The 20,611-nt window shown below is 37.6% G+C and overlaps 1 protein-coding gene and 1 long non-coding RNA gene across 6 annotated transcripts; one reads left to right on the top strand and one right to left on the bottom strand.

The window, feature by feature from the left end:
• Positions 1-5,055: 5,055 nt before the first annotated feature.
• LOC121051407 lies at positions 5,056-5,870 on the bottom strand. The gene is made up of 3 exons (XR_005805626.1): positions 5,764-5,870; positions 5,615-5,665; positions 5,056-5,506 (listed from the first exon to the last, which is right to left on the bottom strand). It is a non-coding gene; the product is annotated as an uncharacterized LOC121051407 (long non-coding RNA).
• A 5,951-nt stretch (positions 5,871-11,821) lies between these two features.
• LOC112195282 (acyl-CoA-binding domain-containing protein 4) lies at positions 11,822-19,841 on the top strand. Of its 5 annotated transcripts, none has more exons than XM_024335703.2 (14): positions 11,822-11,978; positions 13,790-13,915; positions 14,162-14,239; positions 14,317-14,430; positions 14,533-14,599; positions 14,804-14,865; positions 15,197-15,336; positions 15,421-15,547; positions 16,362-16,476; positions 16,604-16,692; positions 17,286-17,369; positions 18,655-18,972; positions 19,083-19,142; positions 19,252-19,841. In XM_024335703.2, the coding sequence occupies exons 2-14, from the start codon at positions 13,799-13,801 to the stop codon at positions 19,429-19,431; spliced, it is 1,551 nt and encodes a 516-aa protein (XP_024191471.1). In that variant the 5' UTR covers positions 11,822-11,978; positions 13,790-13,798; the 3' UTR covers positions 19,432-19,841. The 5 variants fall into 5 exon arrangements, with proteins under 5 accessions (XP_024191471.1, XP_024191464.1, XP_040365545.1 ...); XM_024335696.2 differs by having other exon boundaries at positions 11,825-11,975; positions 13,788-13,915; XM_040509611.1 differs by having other exon boundaries at positions 11,833-11,975; positions 13,751-13,915.
• Positions 19,842-20,611: the final 770 nt, after the last annotated feature.

The raw sequence follows: 20,611 nt of genomic DNA, 5'->3' as shown, positions 1-20,611 counted from the left end.
GATGATCCGTCTACAAAAGACTTCACATGGACATCATTTCTTTCGAGCGAAACGAAGCATGAATCACAAGTTGATTTCTAGACTAAGTGTGACCGACGCTGCTGCCTAGGGCACCGCCTCCGTCCACCACTAGCCTAGGGCTGGCGTAGTCCTTATCCATGACTCCATGGATGGCGTCCATCATGGTGATGGCGCCCTAGGTGATGATGCAATCACCAACTTGCTTCAAAATAGCGTTTCAGACGCTCAGGCCTAACCAAAATTCTCATTGGTTACTTCTAAAGCCTCTGGCTCGTTTTACTAAAGCCTGTTCCTTAGGGAAATTAGGACTGAGACCGTCCTATGCAAAGGATATGACATTACTCATTCTGTTCTTACAAAGAATCCGTAGGGATTTTGTGGATTGATTCAACCAACTTGCGGACGTTTAAATATCTCATGATGTTGGTTGACACGCAAACACACTGGTCACGTGTTGTACCATTGTCCAGTTGTAATGCTGCTTATGCTACACTCCTAGCACATATCATACAACAACGAGCTCACTCCCCGAATCATCCTATTTAGTCAATTGGATTTGGCTATGCTAGAGAGTTTACATCGAAAGACTTTCAATGGATATTGCAATGGGCTTGATGTTGGACATCACATTCCCATGTACACACCCAAATGGTCTCACGGAAACGACTACGATGGTAGTCCGGACATTGGTAATGCGCACCAACCTCCTTATATCCGCTTGGGGTGATGCAATATCACATGCAGCTATGCTAATTCGTCTACGACCTACCGCCACTCAATGTACCTATGCGTTACAGCTAGTGACTGGGTACACGTATTTTGTACTTACGCACAATTGAGTGAGCTATTTATGTGCCCACTGTGCCGCCACAGCGCGCTATGATAGGTCCTTACAGACGAATGGGCAACTAAGTTGGATTTGAGACTCCAACAATCGTCCGCCACTTAATGCCCTTGCAAGGCGATCTCTTTACCGCTAGATTTGCGGGTTGTCACTTTGATGAGACAGTCTTCCCGTCGTTAGGGGGAGATAAGAACACAGATGTTCAACAGGAACGACAAGAATTGTCGTGGCCTGTCCCCACTTTGTCTTATCTCAATCCCTGTTAAAGTGACGAGATCACACAAATATGCTGCAAACAAACCTGCAAGGAAGGACGTCCCTACAAGAGGACGTAGCGCCACCGCACACGGAGGTGGGTATGGCGCCAACGCCAAAGAGAGTGGCACTCTGGCGTTACAGGCCATGGCCCCAGCTAAGATGCGTGGGAGGCCCGTGGGTTCGAAGGATACTTTGGCACATTCCAATCCTTTGATCATCAAGACTCAAAATCCGTCTCATGAGAATCTTCCAGGTTATGGTTATCGTTGGGGGACGCCTCAACGTCAGAACCTATTCCTGAGAATAAAGAGCTCTATGAAACTTACACTAGTGTACATGAGACGTGGGATAGAAACTCCATCATAATGATGATGTAGTTGCGCATGCGCATGAGTTTGTTGAGTCCGATGATATCGAACCACGCTCCGTTGATGAATGAATACCAACGTAGAGAGTTTTTAGCCTAAATGGAAAGATGCGATCCAGGTTAAGATGGATTCTCTAACGAAGAGGAAGGTTTTCGAGCTAGAGATGCCAACACCTCCTAATATAAAACCTGTTAACTAATGGGTCTTCGTTAGAAAGTGTAGTGAGAAAAAGAGATGGTAATCTCGCCTTATGGCGCAAGGCTTCTCACAAAACGCCCTGGAATCGACTACGATGAGACATATTCTCTCGTAATGGATGTCATTGCACTCCACTACCCTGTCAGTTTGGTAGTTTCCGAATAACTGAACATGCAGCTTACAAATATGGTCACTACGTATCTCTATAGGGATCTAGATACGGAATATACATGAAGGTTCATGGCGAACTTCATTTACCCAAGTCAAGTGGCTCTAGACCATGGAGCGCGTTTACAAAGAGGTTGAAACGCTCACTAAAGTGACTACTTGATTGGAAAGGGATATGCCCCACGCGTTTCTATGACAAGTTTCGGATTCTATTGCGGTTCATGTTGGACATGATCTTCATTAGAAGCCCTTAAAGAGTTAAGGGAAACCGCTGAACACTTGAAATCCGAGTTTGAGATGAAGGATTTTGGGAGAACACGATTATGTCTCTGTTTGGAACTTGAGCATCATGTCGATAGATGCTTAGGCATTTTGACAAGGTCAAGCCTTCAAGCACCCCCATGATCGTCCGTAGTCTTGATCCTGAAAAGGATCCTCTTCGTCGAAAGGATGATGACGAAGATGTGCTAGAGGCAGAAGTGCCTTACTTAGAACAATAGGCGCATTATTGTACTTATCCCAATGCACAAGACTGATCTCATATGTTGTGAACTTGTTAGCTAGATATAGCTCTACGCCAACGCGACGCCTTTGGATTGGTGTAAAAGATATCTTTCGATACTTGAGATGTATGAATGATATAGGCTTGTTCTATCCCTATAGAGAGATGATGGATTCGGACCCATCACACACCAGAAACGCCGCCAACGCTGGCCTGCGTTCTCTATCCCCATCCCAAAACGACATGTGTTTTGGAAGGTTTTGCTGATGTTGGGTATCTCTCTAACCCACACAATGGTCACTCCCAATCCGGTTAAGTGTTCACCATGGGAAAAGACCGTGACATCTTGGAGGTCGACAGAATTGACCCTAGTCGCTATATCTTCGAACAATGCAGAGATCATCGCTCTTCATGAAGTGGTTCGTGAATGAATATGGATTGGATCCATAGTTACGCATGTTCGAACAATTGTGGTCTGAAGTCTACCACAGATGAGCCTACGAGTATTTAGGATAATGCTACTTGTTTTGAACGAATGAGGCAAGGCTTCATCAAAAGCGATAACACCAAGCATAATCAGCAACAACAGACACTCCTCTAGATCAAAGTGAACTAGATTTAATCTGAGGACAGTGAGGTAGACTTGTTTACTAAGTCATTGCCCAAATCCACGTTCGAGAAACATGTGGCAAGAATTGGCTTACAGAAATTATCTGAACTCCCATGATCGTAGTCATCAGGGGGAGGAGCAGACATCAGGGGGAGATGTCTACATGTTCACCTCAAAACGTGAAGGGTGTGTTGTGCTCTTTTTCCCCTTCGACCGAGGTTATTTTTGTCCCACTGGGTTTTTGTTACTCGGCAAGGTTTTTAATGAGGCAACGAGAGAAGCACCGCGTTTGGGCAACACAAGGGGGAGTGTTCAAGGAAAACCTAATTTGTGTTTAGCCCAAACTCTAGGTTACTTGACCTAGTGGTAATAGGATTTAATTAGAAGGATCTAGAATCCTATTCAATGTAGAATTACTTTCCTTGTATGATTGAGATTCTATGCATTGTAATCCTCTATATAAAGAGGCCCATATTATCAATGAGTATACACAGCAAATTCCTCTCAAATTCAGTTTCTCTAAAACATTTTGTTCATTATCTAGCTAATTATTGATCCGGCTACTAACAACTATACTCATGATTTACTACTTTTGTTTATGCTTTCTATAAAAGAGGAAAACGGTAAAGTCTCTGTAAAATTTTGGTTAGTTTCTTAATAAATGAAGCCCATGTCAGTTCCTTACTCCATCTAATGAGATTCCTTGGACAAATAATCACAATGATAACACTGTGATTTATGAAAAGCTTGATAGAATAACTTGCGCAAATTCAAACTGAATTAATTTATATCCAAATATGCACCCGCAAAGTATGGCAATAATTAATATGATCATGGACCAATTTTGCATTTCTTTGTACCGGAAACAAAGAATTGAAGAGGTATTCTTTAAAAAAATTAAATGTAGATTTTCTCAGTTTGAAGCAATTTGGTTGAATCATTTTGGCTTCAAGTTTCAATTACATTCCACCAGGACATGATCAATTGAACATATCAATTGATCAATTGTGTTTGTAGTGTATTCATTTTGGTTTTGAGAGTTTATGCAATTCACTGGAGGGCAATAATATGATTATTGGAGGGTAACAATATGATTATTGGGGGCAATAATATGATTATTAGGAGGCAATAATATGATTATTGGGAGGCAATAAAAAGAGTATTGAGGGGCAATAATATGTTTATTGGGGGGCAATAATATGTTTATTGGGGGGCAATAATTTGATTATTGGGTATTACTAGGGGGCAACAAAATCGGATGCCGGAATCCGGTTACCGGTTCGATGGCCGGATTCCGGTCACCAGTTGCCAGACCGGAGTCTGGCAAGGTCTCCGATGACTTCTCTCTCTAAGTGACAAAGAAGGAGAGGGCAAAATTGTCCTAAAAATAAATAAAAAGTAATAAAAAAAAAAAACTCAATTGGGTATTAGGGCAAAATATATATAAAATAGTGTAAGTGGGCAATCTCTTAGAGTGTTTAGATAAGTGGGGTTAATTAACCCCAAAATTGTGTAAATGGTCATAATCCCAAATATATATAAAATATTGTGTAAGTGGGCAATCTCTTTGAGTGTTTGGGTAAGTGGGGTTAATTAACCCCAAAATTGTGTAAATGGTCATTATCCCTTTAAAATTTTTGTTCCTTAGACATGATTAATCACGAAAACATAGCTTTGATTCCTCAAAATAATTGAGGATCCAGAAGTAGTTTGACATTATTGACTCATAGTATTGTATTTACACGACTAGGATAATGTCAACATATATCGGTTTTTAGCCGATGTAAAATTATATCGGTTTTTAGCCGATGTAAAATAAGAAACTGACCGATGTCTTAGTGGGTGTAGAGAAAGATCATGACAAATCAGACATCGATTTTCAACTGATATCTCAAATAAAAATAGACATTGTTTACGGCATCCTGAATCGATGTAAAAACCGTACATTGATCACAAATTTGTATGTTTAACTATATATTTTAATGCTTAATGAAGTATATGTCTAGCAGCACAACTTTGAATATTAACATCATTTCTCATAACACAAACAATGTCTTTTAGTGTTTGGAACATCAATTCTCATTAAATAACGATGTCTAGTAACTCCGAGGACATCGTTTATTGAAATTGTATTGATGTCCAATCATATATAGAACTTCGATCATTATATTATAATTCAATGTGCACTAGATTTTGGGACATCGATTCTGTCATAATATTTCAATATCCACTGGCTAATGAGAATCGATTTTTTCTTTTAGAACTGATGTATTAGTTCTTATTGATTTCGTTTTCATTGTTATAAACTGATTTATAACTGCTGCTAGAAAATCTAATCCACATTTCTCAGCCTAAAATGATTCAAGAGTTTTACCTTTTGTAGCAGTTGCTTTGGAGCTTGAAGGAGCAGCTTGAGAGCTTGAAGCAGCAGCTCATGCATTTGTGGAAGGTGCAACTCTTGCATTTGCAGAATGAGTATCTCTTGCATTTGTAGGAGCAGCTCTAGCTATGGCAGCCTTCTTCTCATCCCTCTTTTTCTACAATCACACAAACCACACTAACTTTGCTCATAACTTATTAGACCTTAGAAAACATAAGATTTTTATTGATTAGTTAACCTTTAGTTTTTCTGCCCCTGGCTTTACCTTCTGCTTTAACTCATTCTTTGTCAAGGGAGGCTTTTTCTTACTAGTACCCTACAATAAATGAAGAAACATACAAATCACTATTGTATTATACAAGAAATGGTTCTGTGATAAAACTCAACTTTGGACTAAGAAAAAAGGTTTCAAACCTAATTTCCAGATGTTCTTGCCTCTTCATTGTTCCTTTTTCTCTTGTTCAGATTGGTTGCTTTTGGCTTGGGAGGCAAGTGCCTATGACATGATCTCTCATTGTGGCGAACCACACCATAGTTACCTCACTTCAAACTTCTTTGAAAAGTGCCTATAACTGTTGTCTCTGATGTATCCACCATGATACCTCTTCACAGTGAAGTAATTTGCATTAAAGAGGGGGACACAATCAACACTGTATTGAATGCAAAACAACCACACAACAACAAGTCCAACAAAACAACAAGTATTAAAAGCCTTCTGGTCAGGTTACTTTTTTGTCCATATTAGGACCACAAATGTAGTACAGTATAAAAATGTATAAAGCAGCTCCTCAACAACCTTCACATGCATTCTTTATACTTTGACCTACTTTAATCCACAATTTCTCTAAACCGTAAATGCAAACAAACAAGAGCTCAACTGAATATTGAACGTGCAACAAGAAAGGTACAGATTTTGTCATTTATAAACCCATTCCACCCACAAGCCCCTAAAAAATTCATTCACATTTCGAAACACCAAATCAGAAGTTTCTTTAATCCACAATTTCTCTAAACGGTAAATGCAAACAGACAATATCTGCCCTAAACCTGAAAGATGCAACAAGAAAGCTACAGACTCTGTCATTCATAAACCCATTCCACCCACAATCAAACCCCCCAAAATTTTTTCCACATTGAACCACCAAATCAGAAGCTTTGAGTAGGGCTAAACGATGCCCTAAACCCTAATAACCCCAAAACCATTTAAATCGAAGACCCAAACCATAAAAAATTCAAAACCATGGTTCAACCCACTTTAATCAAAGATCGGATTCAAATTTTTCAAAACAAAACAACTCACCATATTTAGGGATTTCGTCTACTACCGTTCCCCCCCCCCCCCCCCCCCTTCTATTTTAGGGTCTCCATTCATCCATTGATGCTTCAAATGGAGGATTCCCTTGATAGGGTTGCTCGATTTTAGGATAGAGTTCGGGGGAAGAAGATTCTGGGTCGCTAGATTTAGAGAGAGAGGTGGCTCGATTAGGATAGTTTAGGTCTATTTTCTTTTGTTTAGATATTATTTAGGTTAACCGAGGGATCAGGGGAGGCTGATGGGAACCATTAGGGGCACATTAGGAATTTACCCCTTCATGTGGGCCCACTCGCTGGGTTTGTTAGAGCCAGCTCATCAGTTAACGTCGGATTTGGAAGGCTAGAGAAATTTTGGGCACAGCTGATCGAAATTGAGACCTCGGGGGTGTTGCTGATGAAATTGAAAGTGAAGGGAATAACATGATGTCCAGTGTAAGCCACAGGGTGGTGAAGTGAAATTTATTCTCTAATTTATATACACGATTACTTTGATGGTTTGGGGCCGGTGAAAGCTGCTTCAGTACAATTGAATTATCTTATGGGCTAGAGGGATTGACAACTAAGGATGGAAGATTTGATTGTCTAACTAAGAAATAAAGATTCATGGATTGCAATTTCATATGATATATTTGCTGAACAAAATTGAGGGATTTGGTTATCTTGTGTAATTTGTTTCACAATATTTCCTTTCCTATAGCCAACATAGAATTTATTAAGGATTAAATTCTGCTTACTACCTTGTACTTTCAAGGGTTCATGAGTTCAGTCTCTACACTTCTAATTTAATTAGAGAAATCCTTGCACTCTCCAATTTCATCAAATTGATCAAATCTGTCACTATTCCGTCAATTTTCGCTGTTAAAATATTGACGTGAGACCTTCTCACAAGGAAAATTTCCAAACTACCCATCGCTAGGCAGCCTGCTGACCCGTCAATGTTGTGAATGCAGATGGGTAGTTTGGAAATTTTCCTCGAAAATTGACGGAGTGGTGACGGATTGGATCGATTTGATGAAATTGGAGAGTGCAAGGACTTTTCTGATCAAATTAGAAGTGCAGAGACTGAATTGATGAACTCTTAAAAGTACAGGGTAATAAGCAGAATTTAGTCCATTTATTAACATCATCAAAATGTAAAGAATCAATATTTCATAGTTACTGAGGAATACTGACGTATGATCATTTCTCTTCAAAACAAAAAGAAAAAAAATTTAAATTGTACATAAATGGGTACCATCATGTTTTTAATATTTTCAGTTTTGAAATACTTGTACTGAACAAATATTTAGATCTTAAAAACTTGTACTTTAATTCTCCATTTTCATCATGCAATACGTTATTTCAAAAAGAGTTTCGTAAAATGTTATAGGACACACCCTAAGTTGGTGGTAATTAATTCATGATAAAAAAGTGATTGATCTCTTAAAAATAAGAATGGTTTCTTCCCTCTTTATGACCTTAAAGTTGGGTGTGTGTGTGTGTGTGTGTGTATAGAGAGAGAGAGAGAGAGAGAGAGAGAGAGAGAGATAACTATATATTAACTTAAGAAGTTTCATGAAAAATTTTGTTTATCAGACTTGTGTTACACGTTTACATTGATGAAGTGATGAATCATGAAAAGTCTATCCAATCTACAAGAGTTCATACAAGTTTATGTTTTGTTTTCACAAATCTATAAAAATTTATTGTTTAGAATCTACAGAAATCTAAAGATTTTATAAATCTACCTACTTTGATTTCATAGAATTTTAGAAATACATATTTTTTTTTTAAATCCATCACTTAAAAAGGTTTGCATAAATCTGAATACAATACATCCCCTGGTTATAAAATTATTACAAAGATCTTTGTTAAGAGGTTTGGACCTCTTATAAAAAAATTTCTCCAAGAACCAGGGGTCCTTTGTTCATCTAGGATTCATGATAACATCTTAATTGCTCATAAGATCTTCTTTGAATTCCAAGGGAAAAAACAAGAAGAAAAAAATTGGGGCTATGGCTATAGGCTAAATCTTGAGAAGGCTTATGGTTTTCTTGAATTGGAGTTATATTGAAGCCGGTCTACAACATTTTGACTTTCATCTTAATTGGATAAAAAAGATCATGGAATGCATAAACTTTGCCTCCTTTTCGATTATGATCAAAGAAAAGACTCAGGGTTGATTTAAGCTCTCAACAATGAATAAGACAAAGTGATCCCCTCGCCCTTAATTTATACATATTTTTATTATTTATATAGAAATTTTAATTAGGCACCTCAATGCTTTGGCTCTAAGGCAAGGATCCCATGTTGAGCTTTTGGTCTCTCTTAGATTTTAGAATCTTAGATTTAATCTTTGGTGATAATCAACTACCTCATCTTTAATAAAGCTTGTGCTAAAGTTGTTAGGAACATTCTCCAAATTTTGAACTTGTTCTTTGTTTGGGATATAATTTTTTTTATTTTTTTATTTTCATACATCTTCTATGTATTTTTCTTCTGAAGCTCATGTTAAAACTAGGTTAGATATTGTAAAGATCCTAGAAATATAGGAGAAAATTGGCAACTATCTAGGCATTCACAATGTCATTTTTGGAAAGATCTCTCTCGGATTCGTTATTTACCAACTATTTGTAAGAAAATTCAAAGGAGAAATTTTTTATCCATCCTCCCAATTACTCAATTGCATACCCCAATGTTTTTTTGTTTATCTCAGTTCTTCGTTAGACTTCCATCTATGCCTCTCCTTATTAAATAAATAAATGAGGAAAACTGAAAAAAAAAAATGACGGCCATGTATCATGAGTTTCAATTTAATTTCAACTTATTATGGAACTAACTACTAATTAATTTTGTTGCCTGCATCAATATGGTAATTACTAATTATCTTTCTCCTTTCTCACATCAAGGAGGTTAATTAGGATATTGCTAGAAGATTGAATAGCTTCACTCCCTTACCTTTGTTGTTTTTCAAGTTGGAAGACTTATCATTACCTTCATGATCCATATAGTCAGTCACTATTATAGAGTCATAGTACGTGGTTTTTTTTTTCAAAACTAGCCAAGTGATTGATGATGTTGTATCTAAGATATATTTGATGGTCTTACAACCTCTTTTAATGTGTTCATCGTGAGCAAGTCATGATAAAATGTATTCATAAAGTGCTAATAGAAAGTGGACTAGAAATTTCAACCAATTTGATTGTTTGCTAGTTCTTCATGGTAGATTACAATTATTTCATCTGCCATTGACGTTCGCGTATGATCTTAAAGAAATGTAGATTGTATCACAGAGATGAGAAGAAAATTTAACCCTAATTAGAAAATCTTTAATTAATATTTTGTTACGTAAAATATTTATTTATTATCTTATTTTTGTGGGTTCTTCTTTATTTTATGTATTTATTAATAAGGAGAGACATGGATGTATTTTTTTCTTCTGAGATATATACTATTATTATTAATATTTTTTTTTGAAATGAGGGCTTGGTGCGGCTACTCTCTCGCCTTGATTAATGAAACTGCCGAATACAAGGGGGGGGGGGGTCATTGAGCCTAAACCCCTGATTACAATAAGCATCTAGAGCACATCTTGAAATAATATCAGAAGAGTCTACAAAATACATGTATTCTAACAAGCACCAATTAGCAAAGAGTGCACAATTGGCTACTCCATTTGCTTTGACAAAGAGGTGACATAACGGAAAGATAACTAGATTACAACGAAGCATAAATACCAAAATCACATCTTTCCTACTATGTTGCCGCCGGAAAATAAATCTAATGACACTTATTTTTATTTTGCCACTAGGAGGTTGCGACCATTTAACAATAGATCTTTGCCTCGCTAGGGCTGACAAGGCACTTAGAGTACACACACAGGCATGTAGCCCGACTCTCCCTACAAAATATATGTAGGTACTTATTACACGCTGAAGGCGAGACAAAACTAACCAACTAAAATAAATAAAGATAAAAGCAGAAATAAAGAAATCAACCTAGGCCGGGCCCAAGCCCAAACCTTAAACTAGGAAACAAGGGGAGACCCACGACGCCAGCCAAGTCTGGCCCACCCCCACCACAACCACCACCACCACCACCACCACCAACGAACCACTGCCTACAGCACGCCGCCAGAACCGTCGGACCGCAGCCATGATCATGCTGCCCTCCCTACAGCACCATGGAAGCGCGCTGCCCTGCCAAACAGAGTCAACCACAGATCAGATCTACAAAGATCGGCCCATATTGGACTGCCCTAATTAGACTCGAGTCCCACTGCCATGACCACCGCCCCACCCAGCAACAGCCCGCCATCCATGACCCATAAGAACGCCCCGTCTCTGTTAAACAAATCCATCAACGGATCAGATTGAGAAGACCTAACTCAGATCAGACTGATCTGATCAAATTCGAGCCGTGCCAGCACGACCATGACACCACCACGCCACCTCCGAACCTGCGCCACCAAGTCACGTCGCCGAACAGACCATCGAGGGACAGACCAGAACCCGACATCAGCCTCGATCTCCCCTCTCCTCGCCTCACAGCCTGCTACCAAAACCTCCTCAATCCGAACCAGACATTGATCGAGAAGTCCGGCTATGTCTAGACCCATGCAGGGCCAACAAAGTCCCGTCCGACGACAGCGAAAGGGCTCGTCGTCGGACAGGGAGGTAGAAAAACTAGGTTTTCTCTCAGACTAAATTTACTTTTATACCTGATATATACTATTATTAAGAGAAGAGAGTTTGTTAGCCAAAATAAAAAAATTTGACAGAAATGACCCTAGAAGATTAAAAAACTTTGTGAATTAATTAAACCACAAGGACATTTCTGACATTGACAAATATATTTTTATTAAAAAAAAATAAACAAAAAAATAACCCATAATTCACTTTTCTCTCCCACCTTTCTGAAGGAAAAAAAAAAACTTACACATATAGAGCATTTATTAGTAAACATAGATGGAAAGGAAACGAGACAAAAAAATATATCGGAGGCGTGCACAAGTAATTGGGCAGGTGTAATTATTAAAATTTTTGACCTGTTTTCTTTTTTTTTTTCTGGTACAAAAAAAAATTTCTCACCAGTACAAAAACGGAATTTGCCATTCTTCCAAAAAAAAAAAAAAAAAAAAAAAAACTGGAATTTGCCAAAAAAAGAAAAAAAGATCTGCAATTAAGTCCAAAACGATGACTTTGATTTTTGGTGTTGCCGACTAGAGCAGAGAGCGACGCCTTCTCTGAAGATACACAGACACACACCACAGAGTGAGAGAGATCTCGACTTGGGCATCATCACCGTCCGATCTCATCCTCTATTTCAATTCAAAGGTACATTGATCCTCTCTTCTCATTCGTTGTCTTCTTCTTCTAATTTCAGGTATCAATCAATGAGCAAATTTCGAAATTCAAGTTTTTGATAGAACATGAAACTAAACTGGGCACTAATGATTTGAATCATCAACCTTTATCATCATCATGGATGTGAGATAACCTCTATGTCGTTTTGCAAACAAGACTATCTTTATTATTGGTTTGCTATGTTCATTTCTGTAGGCTACAAGTTTAGATAAGACGGTTTCGTAGTTTTTCTTTCTTTAGTCGTAGCATAGGAACGTGGTCATTTGAAAAAGATGATGGAAGTTTGTTTGTGGCAAGTTGGTACTACTGGAGATATGAATGAGAATTTGAGTTGAAACGTAAGACGGGCTGCCGACTAGAACGGCATTGATTCTGATGGGAAGTGGAGCTGATATCGTTATTTTGCAGGAAGCGAAGAAGGTTGAAATTGAAACGAGGCTAGTTAGGACTACTTTGGGCACGTATTGGGCTTCAATTCCAGATTGGAACAGTCTTCTCAGATAATTTCCCAGTTTGCTGGATAAAAGTAGTGGTAGGTGGAATCCTAGACCATTTAGATTTGAAACGTGGCTGGAGCACCCTTCTATTGGAGGAAACAATGAGAAATGGTGGGCCGAGCCAAATTTTCAGGGCTGGGAGGGGTTGAAATTTATGAGAAATTCAAGGAGCTTGAAAGAAAACGAAGAAAGGATTGGGGAAGGGAAACATTTGGTGATGTTGGGAAGGAGAAAGAGGAGGCAAAGGCTATCGTTAAGGAGTTGGAATCAGAAGAGATGGACAGAGGGAAGGTATAGGGAAAATTCAAGGGGAGATTGGTAGAGCTGGCATTTAGAGATGATACCATCTTCTTTGCAAAGGATGATGAACAGACCTCGGCCAATTCAAATTTTGTTTTAGAAAAGCTTTGGTTTGGTTTCAGGGCTGAAAATAAATAAACCTAAGCGATCTTTCTAGGAATAAATACAGATAGCGGCAACATGGAGAGGTTGGCAGCAGAGTTGCTGGTGTCCTAAAAAGAAGTTTAAACGATGAGGAGGCAGGTGAAGTAGCAGAATTGCTGGTGTTGTTATAAAGAATTGGATTAGACGATATGGAAGCTGAAAGCTTCTGGAAGTAGTCCTCTCACAAGTTTCTGATTGATGATAATTCAGAACCAAATTTCTTACCTGCTAGTTTTATCTGGAATGCTAAGGTTCCACCAAAGGTCAAGGTTTTGCGCTGGTGGTACTGCATGGGAGGGTGAATACTTACTTTTGTTTTTCTCCTCACCGGTGTTTCCTGTGCAAGGGAGTTTGTTTTTTTTTTTTTTTTTTTTTGGGTCAAAACGTTGCTTTTGGCAAGGGAAGAATGCCAAAGTCTTTTGGGGTTGCTATATGTTGGCCCATAATTTGGGTGCTTTGGATGGAAGAACATAGAAGAAAGTTTGAACACTACATAGGTGTAGCAGTGGAGGAACTTTGGGAGAGTAGGATTCTGGTTTGCTTTCTGGCTTCTGTTCCAGTGGCTTTGAAAGACTTTTTGTGCCAGATTAGAAGGCTGCAGTAGGTCTGGATTTACTTTTTATAGGGGTTTGCGTGAATCCTAGCTGCTGCTGTTGTAATGTTATGAATTTTCTGCTGCTCATCTCTTTTTTGGACCTCTTGTCCACTTTCATTGCATCATTCTCTTGATCAATAAAAATCGTTTCTTTTGGAAAAAATAAAAAGGAAAGTTATTTAGTCTTGTTACTGTATAATTGATTCAGTATTATGAGACATGTAAAGCAATTGAATTATCAGCAGAGTGCTGGTATGGGAACACAAGAGATAAAGAAAGATGCGGATGCCAGCAATTGGCAATCTCATTTGGCATATGATCAGTGGGTAGCACTTCCTGTATCTGGTTCACGACCACCAGCTCGCTACAAGGTAGACACATTAATTTTTAATAAAATCTACAAAAAGGGGAACATGTTAAGTCTAGCACCCTTTTCTCCACTTTGGTTCAAAGTTAGGAGCATCTATTTGATTTTTTGTAATTGCATATTCAATATATTTTATTTATTTATTTATTATTTTTTTTAAGGTACTCATGATATTTATCAGCAACATTTCTTACTGAAAAAGGGAGAAATTACGTGCCTACTAACCAATGCTAATTTTGTTTTCACTTAGCATGCTGCTGTAGTAGTTGATGAAAACTTATATATTGTCGGCGGGAGTCGTAATGGGCGGTATCTATCTGATGTTCAGGTAATGTACAGGCACATCTGCTGTTTAATTTTGAGGTCCACCTTTATGAGTCATTTAATATTGGACTCTTCTTGCAGGTCTTTGACTTTAGAAATTTGTTATGGTCAACTATAAAACTGAATGCAAATTCCAATAATTTTGAAGATAGTGGTTTACAGGAAGTTGTTCCACCCACTTCTTCTCACAATCTGGTAAGAATTCTTGTTTGTCTATATTCTCTTTTAGTTGGGTTTTACGTGTCTTTCGTGATTAAACATGGTTTTCACTAGCCAGGTTTTAATTATGCTTAACAGGTGAAGTGGGGAAACAAACTTCTTCTGCTTGGTGGGAATTCAAAGAAATTGTCTGATAAAATAATAGGTTTGTCACTTCACAGACATCTTGTTAGTTCATGGATAATGTAAAAGATCTTTCCAGACATATTCTGATAAAGTATATTTTTGTAACTTTAACAGTCATTTTGTTAGTTCATGAATACTGCAAACCTTGTTTGATCCATTCGACTGTGCACTTAGATTTTGTGTGTATTGTTTAAAACCTAATGCTATGTTACTGAACTTATAGTGTGGTTCATCGATTTGGAAACACACCTCTGTGGCGTCATGGAGACTTCAGGAAAAGTTCCGGTATGATTGGTGAATCCTTCCTTTTCCATCTGCTTAGTGATATTAACTGTTTCATTGTTATTCTTATTTTTCTGTTTTTGAATTAAAGTTGGGTGAGTTATGCTTTACAAACTTTCCATTGGCAAGTGCATTCATGAAATTTTCTATATTTCATTTACTTATAAATGTTACATCATTGATTTACAATGGCAAAGTGAGTTTATGGAACCACGTCGCACAACATGACAATGGACCCTATGATGACGTCTCAACGTTCTCTAATTTTTCAGCTCCAATATTATTGATCCCTTGTTATGTGATAAGTGAAACATCTTGGTAATTTATATTCCAGGCAGCTCGTGCAGGGCAGTCAACTACACTGGTTGGCTCTAGATTGATAATGTTCGGTGGAGAAGACAGGAGCAGGAAATTGTTGAACGATGTCAATGTTCTTGATTTAGAGACTATGACTTGGGATGTGATGGAGACATCGTAAGTATCTATATGCACTATGTCAAACAACTTATGTATCATGCTTGACTTCTCATTACTTTCTTGAATTATGAATCATGATAGGCAGACTCCTCCAGCTCCCAGATTTGATCACACAGCAGCAGTACATGCAGAACGTTACCTTCTAATTTTTGGTGGCTGTTCACATGCTAGTTTCTTCAATGATCTTCATGTTCTGGACTTGCAAGCTGTAAGTGCTTTATTGATCACATCAAAATTTTGGATACAAACTGTGTACATCTCAAACTGTAAACACATAATGACATTCATATAATTTGTTTTAATACATCATCTTTCACAAGCGAATTTCTGGGGTATAGTATGTTGCAGGGGTTCGTTGTGTGTGTGTGTTTTTTTTTTTTGGGGGTTTTGGGTGGGGTGGGGTGGGGGCGGCTAGAAGAGTGTTCCAGGTTATTGCTTACATTAAATGCAGAATATTTTTGTTGGTAATGCCAATTTTTATCAGAACAGCAACCGTTACTATCACATGCTGATAGTATTTCAAATTTATGTTTAAAAAAGTCCTACTTCACATAATTATTCCTTTAGGTTGATCATAAGAGCTCTTAATTGAGTATTTCAAATTTCACTATAACGTGAGGCCTCAAATGAGTGAGCCAAGAATATATATATATATATATATTTTTTTTCCTGTATCCAAATACTCGCGTGAGCTTGAGATCAGGAGATTTATTTCTGAACAATTATGTTATGAGGAAGAACTAAGTGTCTTTCAGTATTCCTTCTTCCATATGCAACACATCTTGGCCACTAGGCACTTGTCATTGATAGTGTTAGGAGCATGGTTTTGGAAACCTTTCCTTGATACCATCATGGCATGACACGATAATACTTTAAAGCACCCTAGTAGATGTCTCTCATTTGAATCTAATGCATTTTCCAATGCGTTTTGAGCTGCACGAGTTTAGCAATTAATTGGAGTGAGTGTGTGTTTTTTTATTTTTTATTTTTTTAACCTTCCCATGATTTGCATTATGTCACAGATGGAGTGGTCCCAGCCACAAATTCAGGGTGATCTTGTAACTCCTAGGGCAGGTCATGCGGGTATAACTATTGATGAAAACTGGTATATAGTTGGCGGTGGAGATAACAAAAATGGTATATTGCTCACTAAATTATATAATGAAAATTCCTTTGTGCTTTTTATCTAGTATTGTGACTTTTGTTGTTTAATTAATAAACCTGCTTTGCTAGTTTTTATAATGCAGACTAAATTTTTTTACAGGTTGCCCAGAAACCCTGGCCTTAAATATGTCTAAGCTAGTTTGGTCAGTGTCAACAATTGTAAAGCAAAGGGATCCACTTGCCAGTGAGGTCTCTACTTTGTTCTATTCTTCAATTTCTTCATTTTGTTGCTTTAAGTCAGAGTTATTGTAAATGTGTATCTTTAAAAAAATACACATTTATAATTCATTTTTTTATTTAGAGATGCCATTCTGTGAAGAAAAGGACAAAAAAAGAAACTATCACTGATTAAGAACTTGGCGTGCTGATTGTGATGAGTTGAAGTTTGAATTTAACCAGTATTGGCAAAACAAGAGTTGTTCTGTACTTTAATTTAGGTTTTGTTATTTCATGTGCATACAGGAGATATATTTATGATAAAAATCATTTTTCTTTCTTTCTTTCAGTTCAGTTGAAAATTGCAGTGAATCTGCATATTCAAGCACATATTATATAAGTATGTATGTATGAACTTATGCAAGTCATACAACTATATTTATATTTGTTAGGGTCAAGTCCAGTAATCTGTTATATTATGTGTCCCAATTTGTTGCATAAAAGGTTTAGTAAAGATGTAAGTTGTAAATGAAGATTATTTGGAATCGATTCATGCCATCTACTTATTAACATAAATTCTACTATGATAATTTGTACTTTAATTAATTAATATAATTTGGGAACAGGGTCTCACTGTCTGCTCCGTGAATATTGATGGAAAGAAGCATTTGGTTGCCTTTGGTGGCTATAATGGGAACTATAGCAACGAGGTATGTTATTTGATGGAAAGAAGCATTTTGTTATTTCGTTACTTGAATATCTGCATGGGCTCAATCCTAGTTGCCTATTAGATTACATTTGTGTTGGAACATGGAAAGTCCAGCGGTATTGCTGTTGTAACCAACAACTTTCACCCACTCATAATTGAAGTTATGAAAGCTGAAATTTGGATCTGATGTCGGCCATACTGATCAGGGTCTACGTTAAAGCAAAGCAGAACTGGAAATGATGGTTGTAGTCTACTTTAAAACCAGTTGGCTGAAAAAAAATAGTTTTGAATTTGGGTTATGTTACTTTTTAGTGTGCTTGTGCACAATCTTCATCCCCACTGCAATTTCACTTTGGAATGGTACCTTTAGGATATGATAAACCTTTGAATAGTCTAGTACTTTGCAACATGCTAGCAATGTATAATTGGCTTGATATTTTCTTTATTTGCATTTGTGGGTGGAGTTTTATTAACAAAACATTGCTTGCCATGCTATGGTTTGTCTCTGCTATCAAAAACAGTTGTTTTTTCTACCGTCCTTTTTTTTTTTTTAAAGTTAGTTACTACAGAAGAGAATGGGCAAATACGTAAACAGTAGATCAGACAAACTGAAAGATATTAGGTTTTCTAAAACTCATATTTTATTGACATTTTCTGAAAAAGAAAAATAAATAACCTCCAAGGTTTGTGTTATGACTGTATGTATATTGATATAGGTGTGGGAAAAATTATGAAATAGGGATGTGATTAATGATTATCAATGCCAAAGGAACTATGTGGTGATTCAAGGACATATACCTCTCTCCAAAAGGGTACCGGGTGAGGGGAATCTTCCTGTTTGTGGTCTATTGTTTCTTTAGCACCAACAGGCAGAAGAATAAAAGGTGAAGCTATCTTGAAGTGCATGCAAGTAGCCTCTGTAATTCTAGAGGGTAGTCTTTACATTAAAAGTTTTGCTTCTATTCTATTAGGTGTGTTTGACCTGTAGGCTTTTGTGACTGAAGAATGGAAAACCAACATCTTTTTCTGGTTTCTTGGTAACAATGGAACCTGGATTTATTTGACATAAGCAAGCTACTAATTGCATATTGTTTTATTCGTTCTCTATACTGGACAAGTTCCTGTTCTGAAACTCTTGGTTTATAGTTCCAAATTTTGATGTTTATCATTGTTGCTCGTAATTCGCCTGTCTCACGGATCATATGTGTTTTGCAACACTAAGAAGTCCGAATGTGGGGTTCTCTGAGTTCTCTAATATGGCTTATTTGCTGCCCTTCTTTTTAAAGGTTTTTGTTATGAGACCCAAACCAAATGACTCTTCACAACGAAAGATATTCCAGTCACCAGCGGCTGCTGCAGCAGCAGCTTCTGTCACTGCTGCCTATGCCTTGACTAAATCAGAAAAATTGAATTTCACAACAGTACAGTCGAACTCCAAGGGAGCTGAAAATCATCGTTCTGAACAAGATTTCACAATTGACATAGAAGCCCTGAGAGAAGAGAAAGGTGTTCTGGAATTGTCTCTTTCCGAAGTCAGGAAAGAAAATGCTAGGGTCAGCCAGGAGATAGATGAAGTCAACAATACTCACAGTGAGTTGTCCAAGGTATGCTCTTCTGGATACATTTAGTTGGGAAATTTCCTCTGTACTTTAAATCCGTATTGTTTATTTATTTTGGCAAGAGAGATTTTCATACTATCAATCTTCTCTTTCAGGAACTGCAGTCAGTCCAAGGGCAACTTGTAGCTGAGAGATCAAGATGCTTTAAATTGGAGGTAATTATCTTTGATATATTTTAGTTGGTTTGGGAGATGAAGTCCTTCAACATTATTTATAATTAATTCTATACAGTGGCTAATTACTTGTCCTGTATTGTATTTCTAGGCTCAAATCAGTGAACTACAGAAGATACTAGAATCAGTGCAGTCCATTGAGGATGAGGTACAGGCACTTCGCGGACAGAAATCTGCAATGGAACGGGATATGGAGCTTGCTTCATCTGTTCAGAGACAAGGTTCTGGTGGTGTCTGGAGATGGATTGCTGGTAGTGGTGGCAACGCATAAAACTTGCTCAAAAGAGCCAAGATAGGAGTCATAGCCCAAATATTGACACGGGAATCAACTGTGTCACAGGCTCCCAAGAGGCCGTGCTGGAGCTCAGCAGTTGGCATGTTGGAAGAACATAAATGTTGAAGTGTTTGGCGACATTGACGATGGGGGATTTCTCACTTGAACACCACAGGTCACAGTGATGAGAATTAGAGTCTAAGCGGATGACTATATATTTACATGGTGATAGTTTAAAATCCGCAATCAATTACATGATCATTTTTTTTAATCCTCATATTCTTATTCTTGTTATGTATGATATTGATTTGTTCGTTGGATTCGCATGATATAGTGGTTCAAAGTACTTGGATTCTGCGACCCTCACTGGACATCAAATTAATGATATTCATATTTTCCAGAGACAATCCAGGCTATGTCATTGTAAATGGTCTTTGATTTACAGCATCACAGGATTTGGAAAGTTAACTCTAGTGGACGATCACTGCATGTTGCAAATTGAATTACAAATAGAGCGCCATTACAACGGTATATTATGTTCTTCACTTCCACATGCATTGTATAGATGGAAATGTTCTTGCTTTTGCAGCACTCTCTGCTTCCTTTACAAGCTAGTGCAAGAACAAAAGAATAACCAAACAAATTGGAAACAACCACAATATTTACTTCTAAAAAATTAAGAACAACAGCGAGGCCTATGGTACACTGTCGACTGGTTCATCAAAATTTAGTTTATATCCAAAATATGATAAACCAGGAAGTTTTGTAAAATGAGTCATCCTCTCTCATAGTCAGTTCTTATGATAATTACATATCAATACAGTGAGAATTTCAGGATCACATTCAACTATGATCCTACCCCTATACGAGCAGTCATTTTGAGGCCAATGAGCAATCCCCAGATTTCAGCCTCCAAAATCTGCCCTGTACAATTACTAGCAGGAAACCAATGATCCAATTCTTAGCCCATCAACATTGAGCTTCCACCACCCAACACTAGATCGATTTCACTTTATGTTTATGGTACTTTGAGACTTGGGTTCAGTAGCGTCAATTTAAGCTTTGTTCCATTCAGAAGTAGCATCGATAATTGTTTTCAAAGGGTTATAAACCATCCAACATTTTCCAATCTGATGTACTTTAATAACTAAAAGTACCAGTGATTTCACTTGCATGC

The sequence above is a fragment of the Rosa chinensis genome, chromosome 1 (assembly GCF_002994745.2).
Source record: "Rosa chinensis cultivar Old Blush chromosome 1, RchiOBHm-V2, whole genome shotgun sequence".
Classification (NCBI taxonomy): domain Eukaryota; kingdom Viridiplantae; phylum Streptophyta; class Magnoliopsida; order Rosales; family Rosaceae; genus Rosa; species Rosa chinensis.
This window is presented reverse-complemented; position numbering and strand designations above follow the sequence as displayed.

Bases quoted from the DNA above. Each gene is read 5' to 3' on its own strand.
- LOC112195282 (XM_040509611.1), top strand. From the start codon at position 13,757: ATGAGACATGTAAAGCAATTGAATTATCAGCAGAGTGCTGGTATGGGA. The intron at 14,240-14,316 runs GTAATGTACAGG...CTCTTCTTGCAG, and splicing joins GGTATCTATCTGATGTTCAG to GTCTTTGACTTTAGAAATTT. The intron at 16,477-16,603 runs GTATATTGCTCA...ATTTTTTTACAG, and splicing joins CGGTGGAGATAACAAAAATG to GTTGCCCAGAAACCCTGGCC.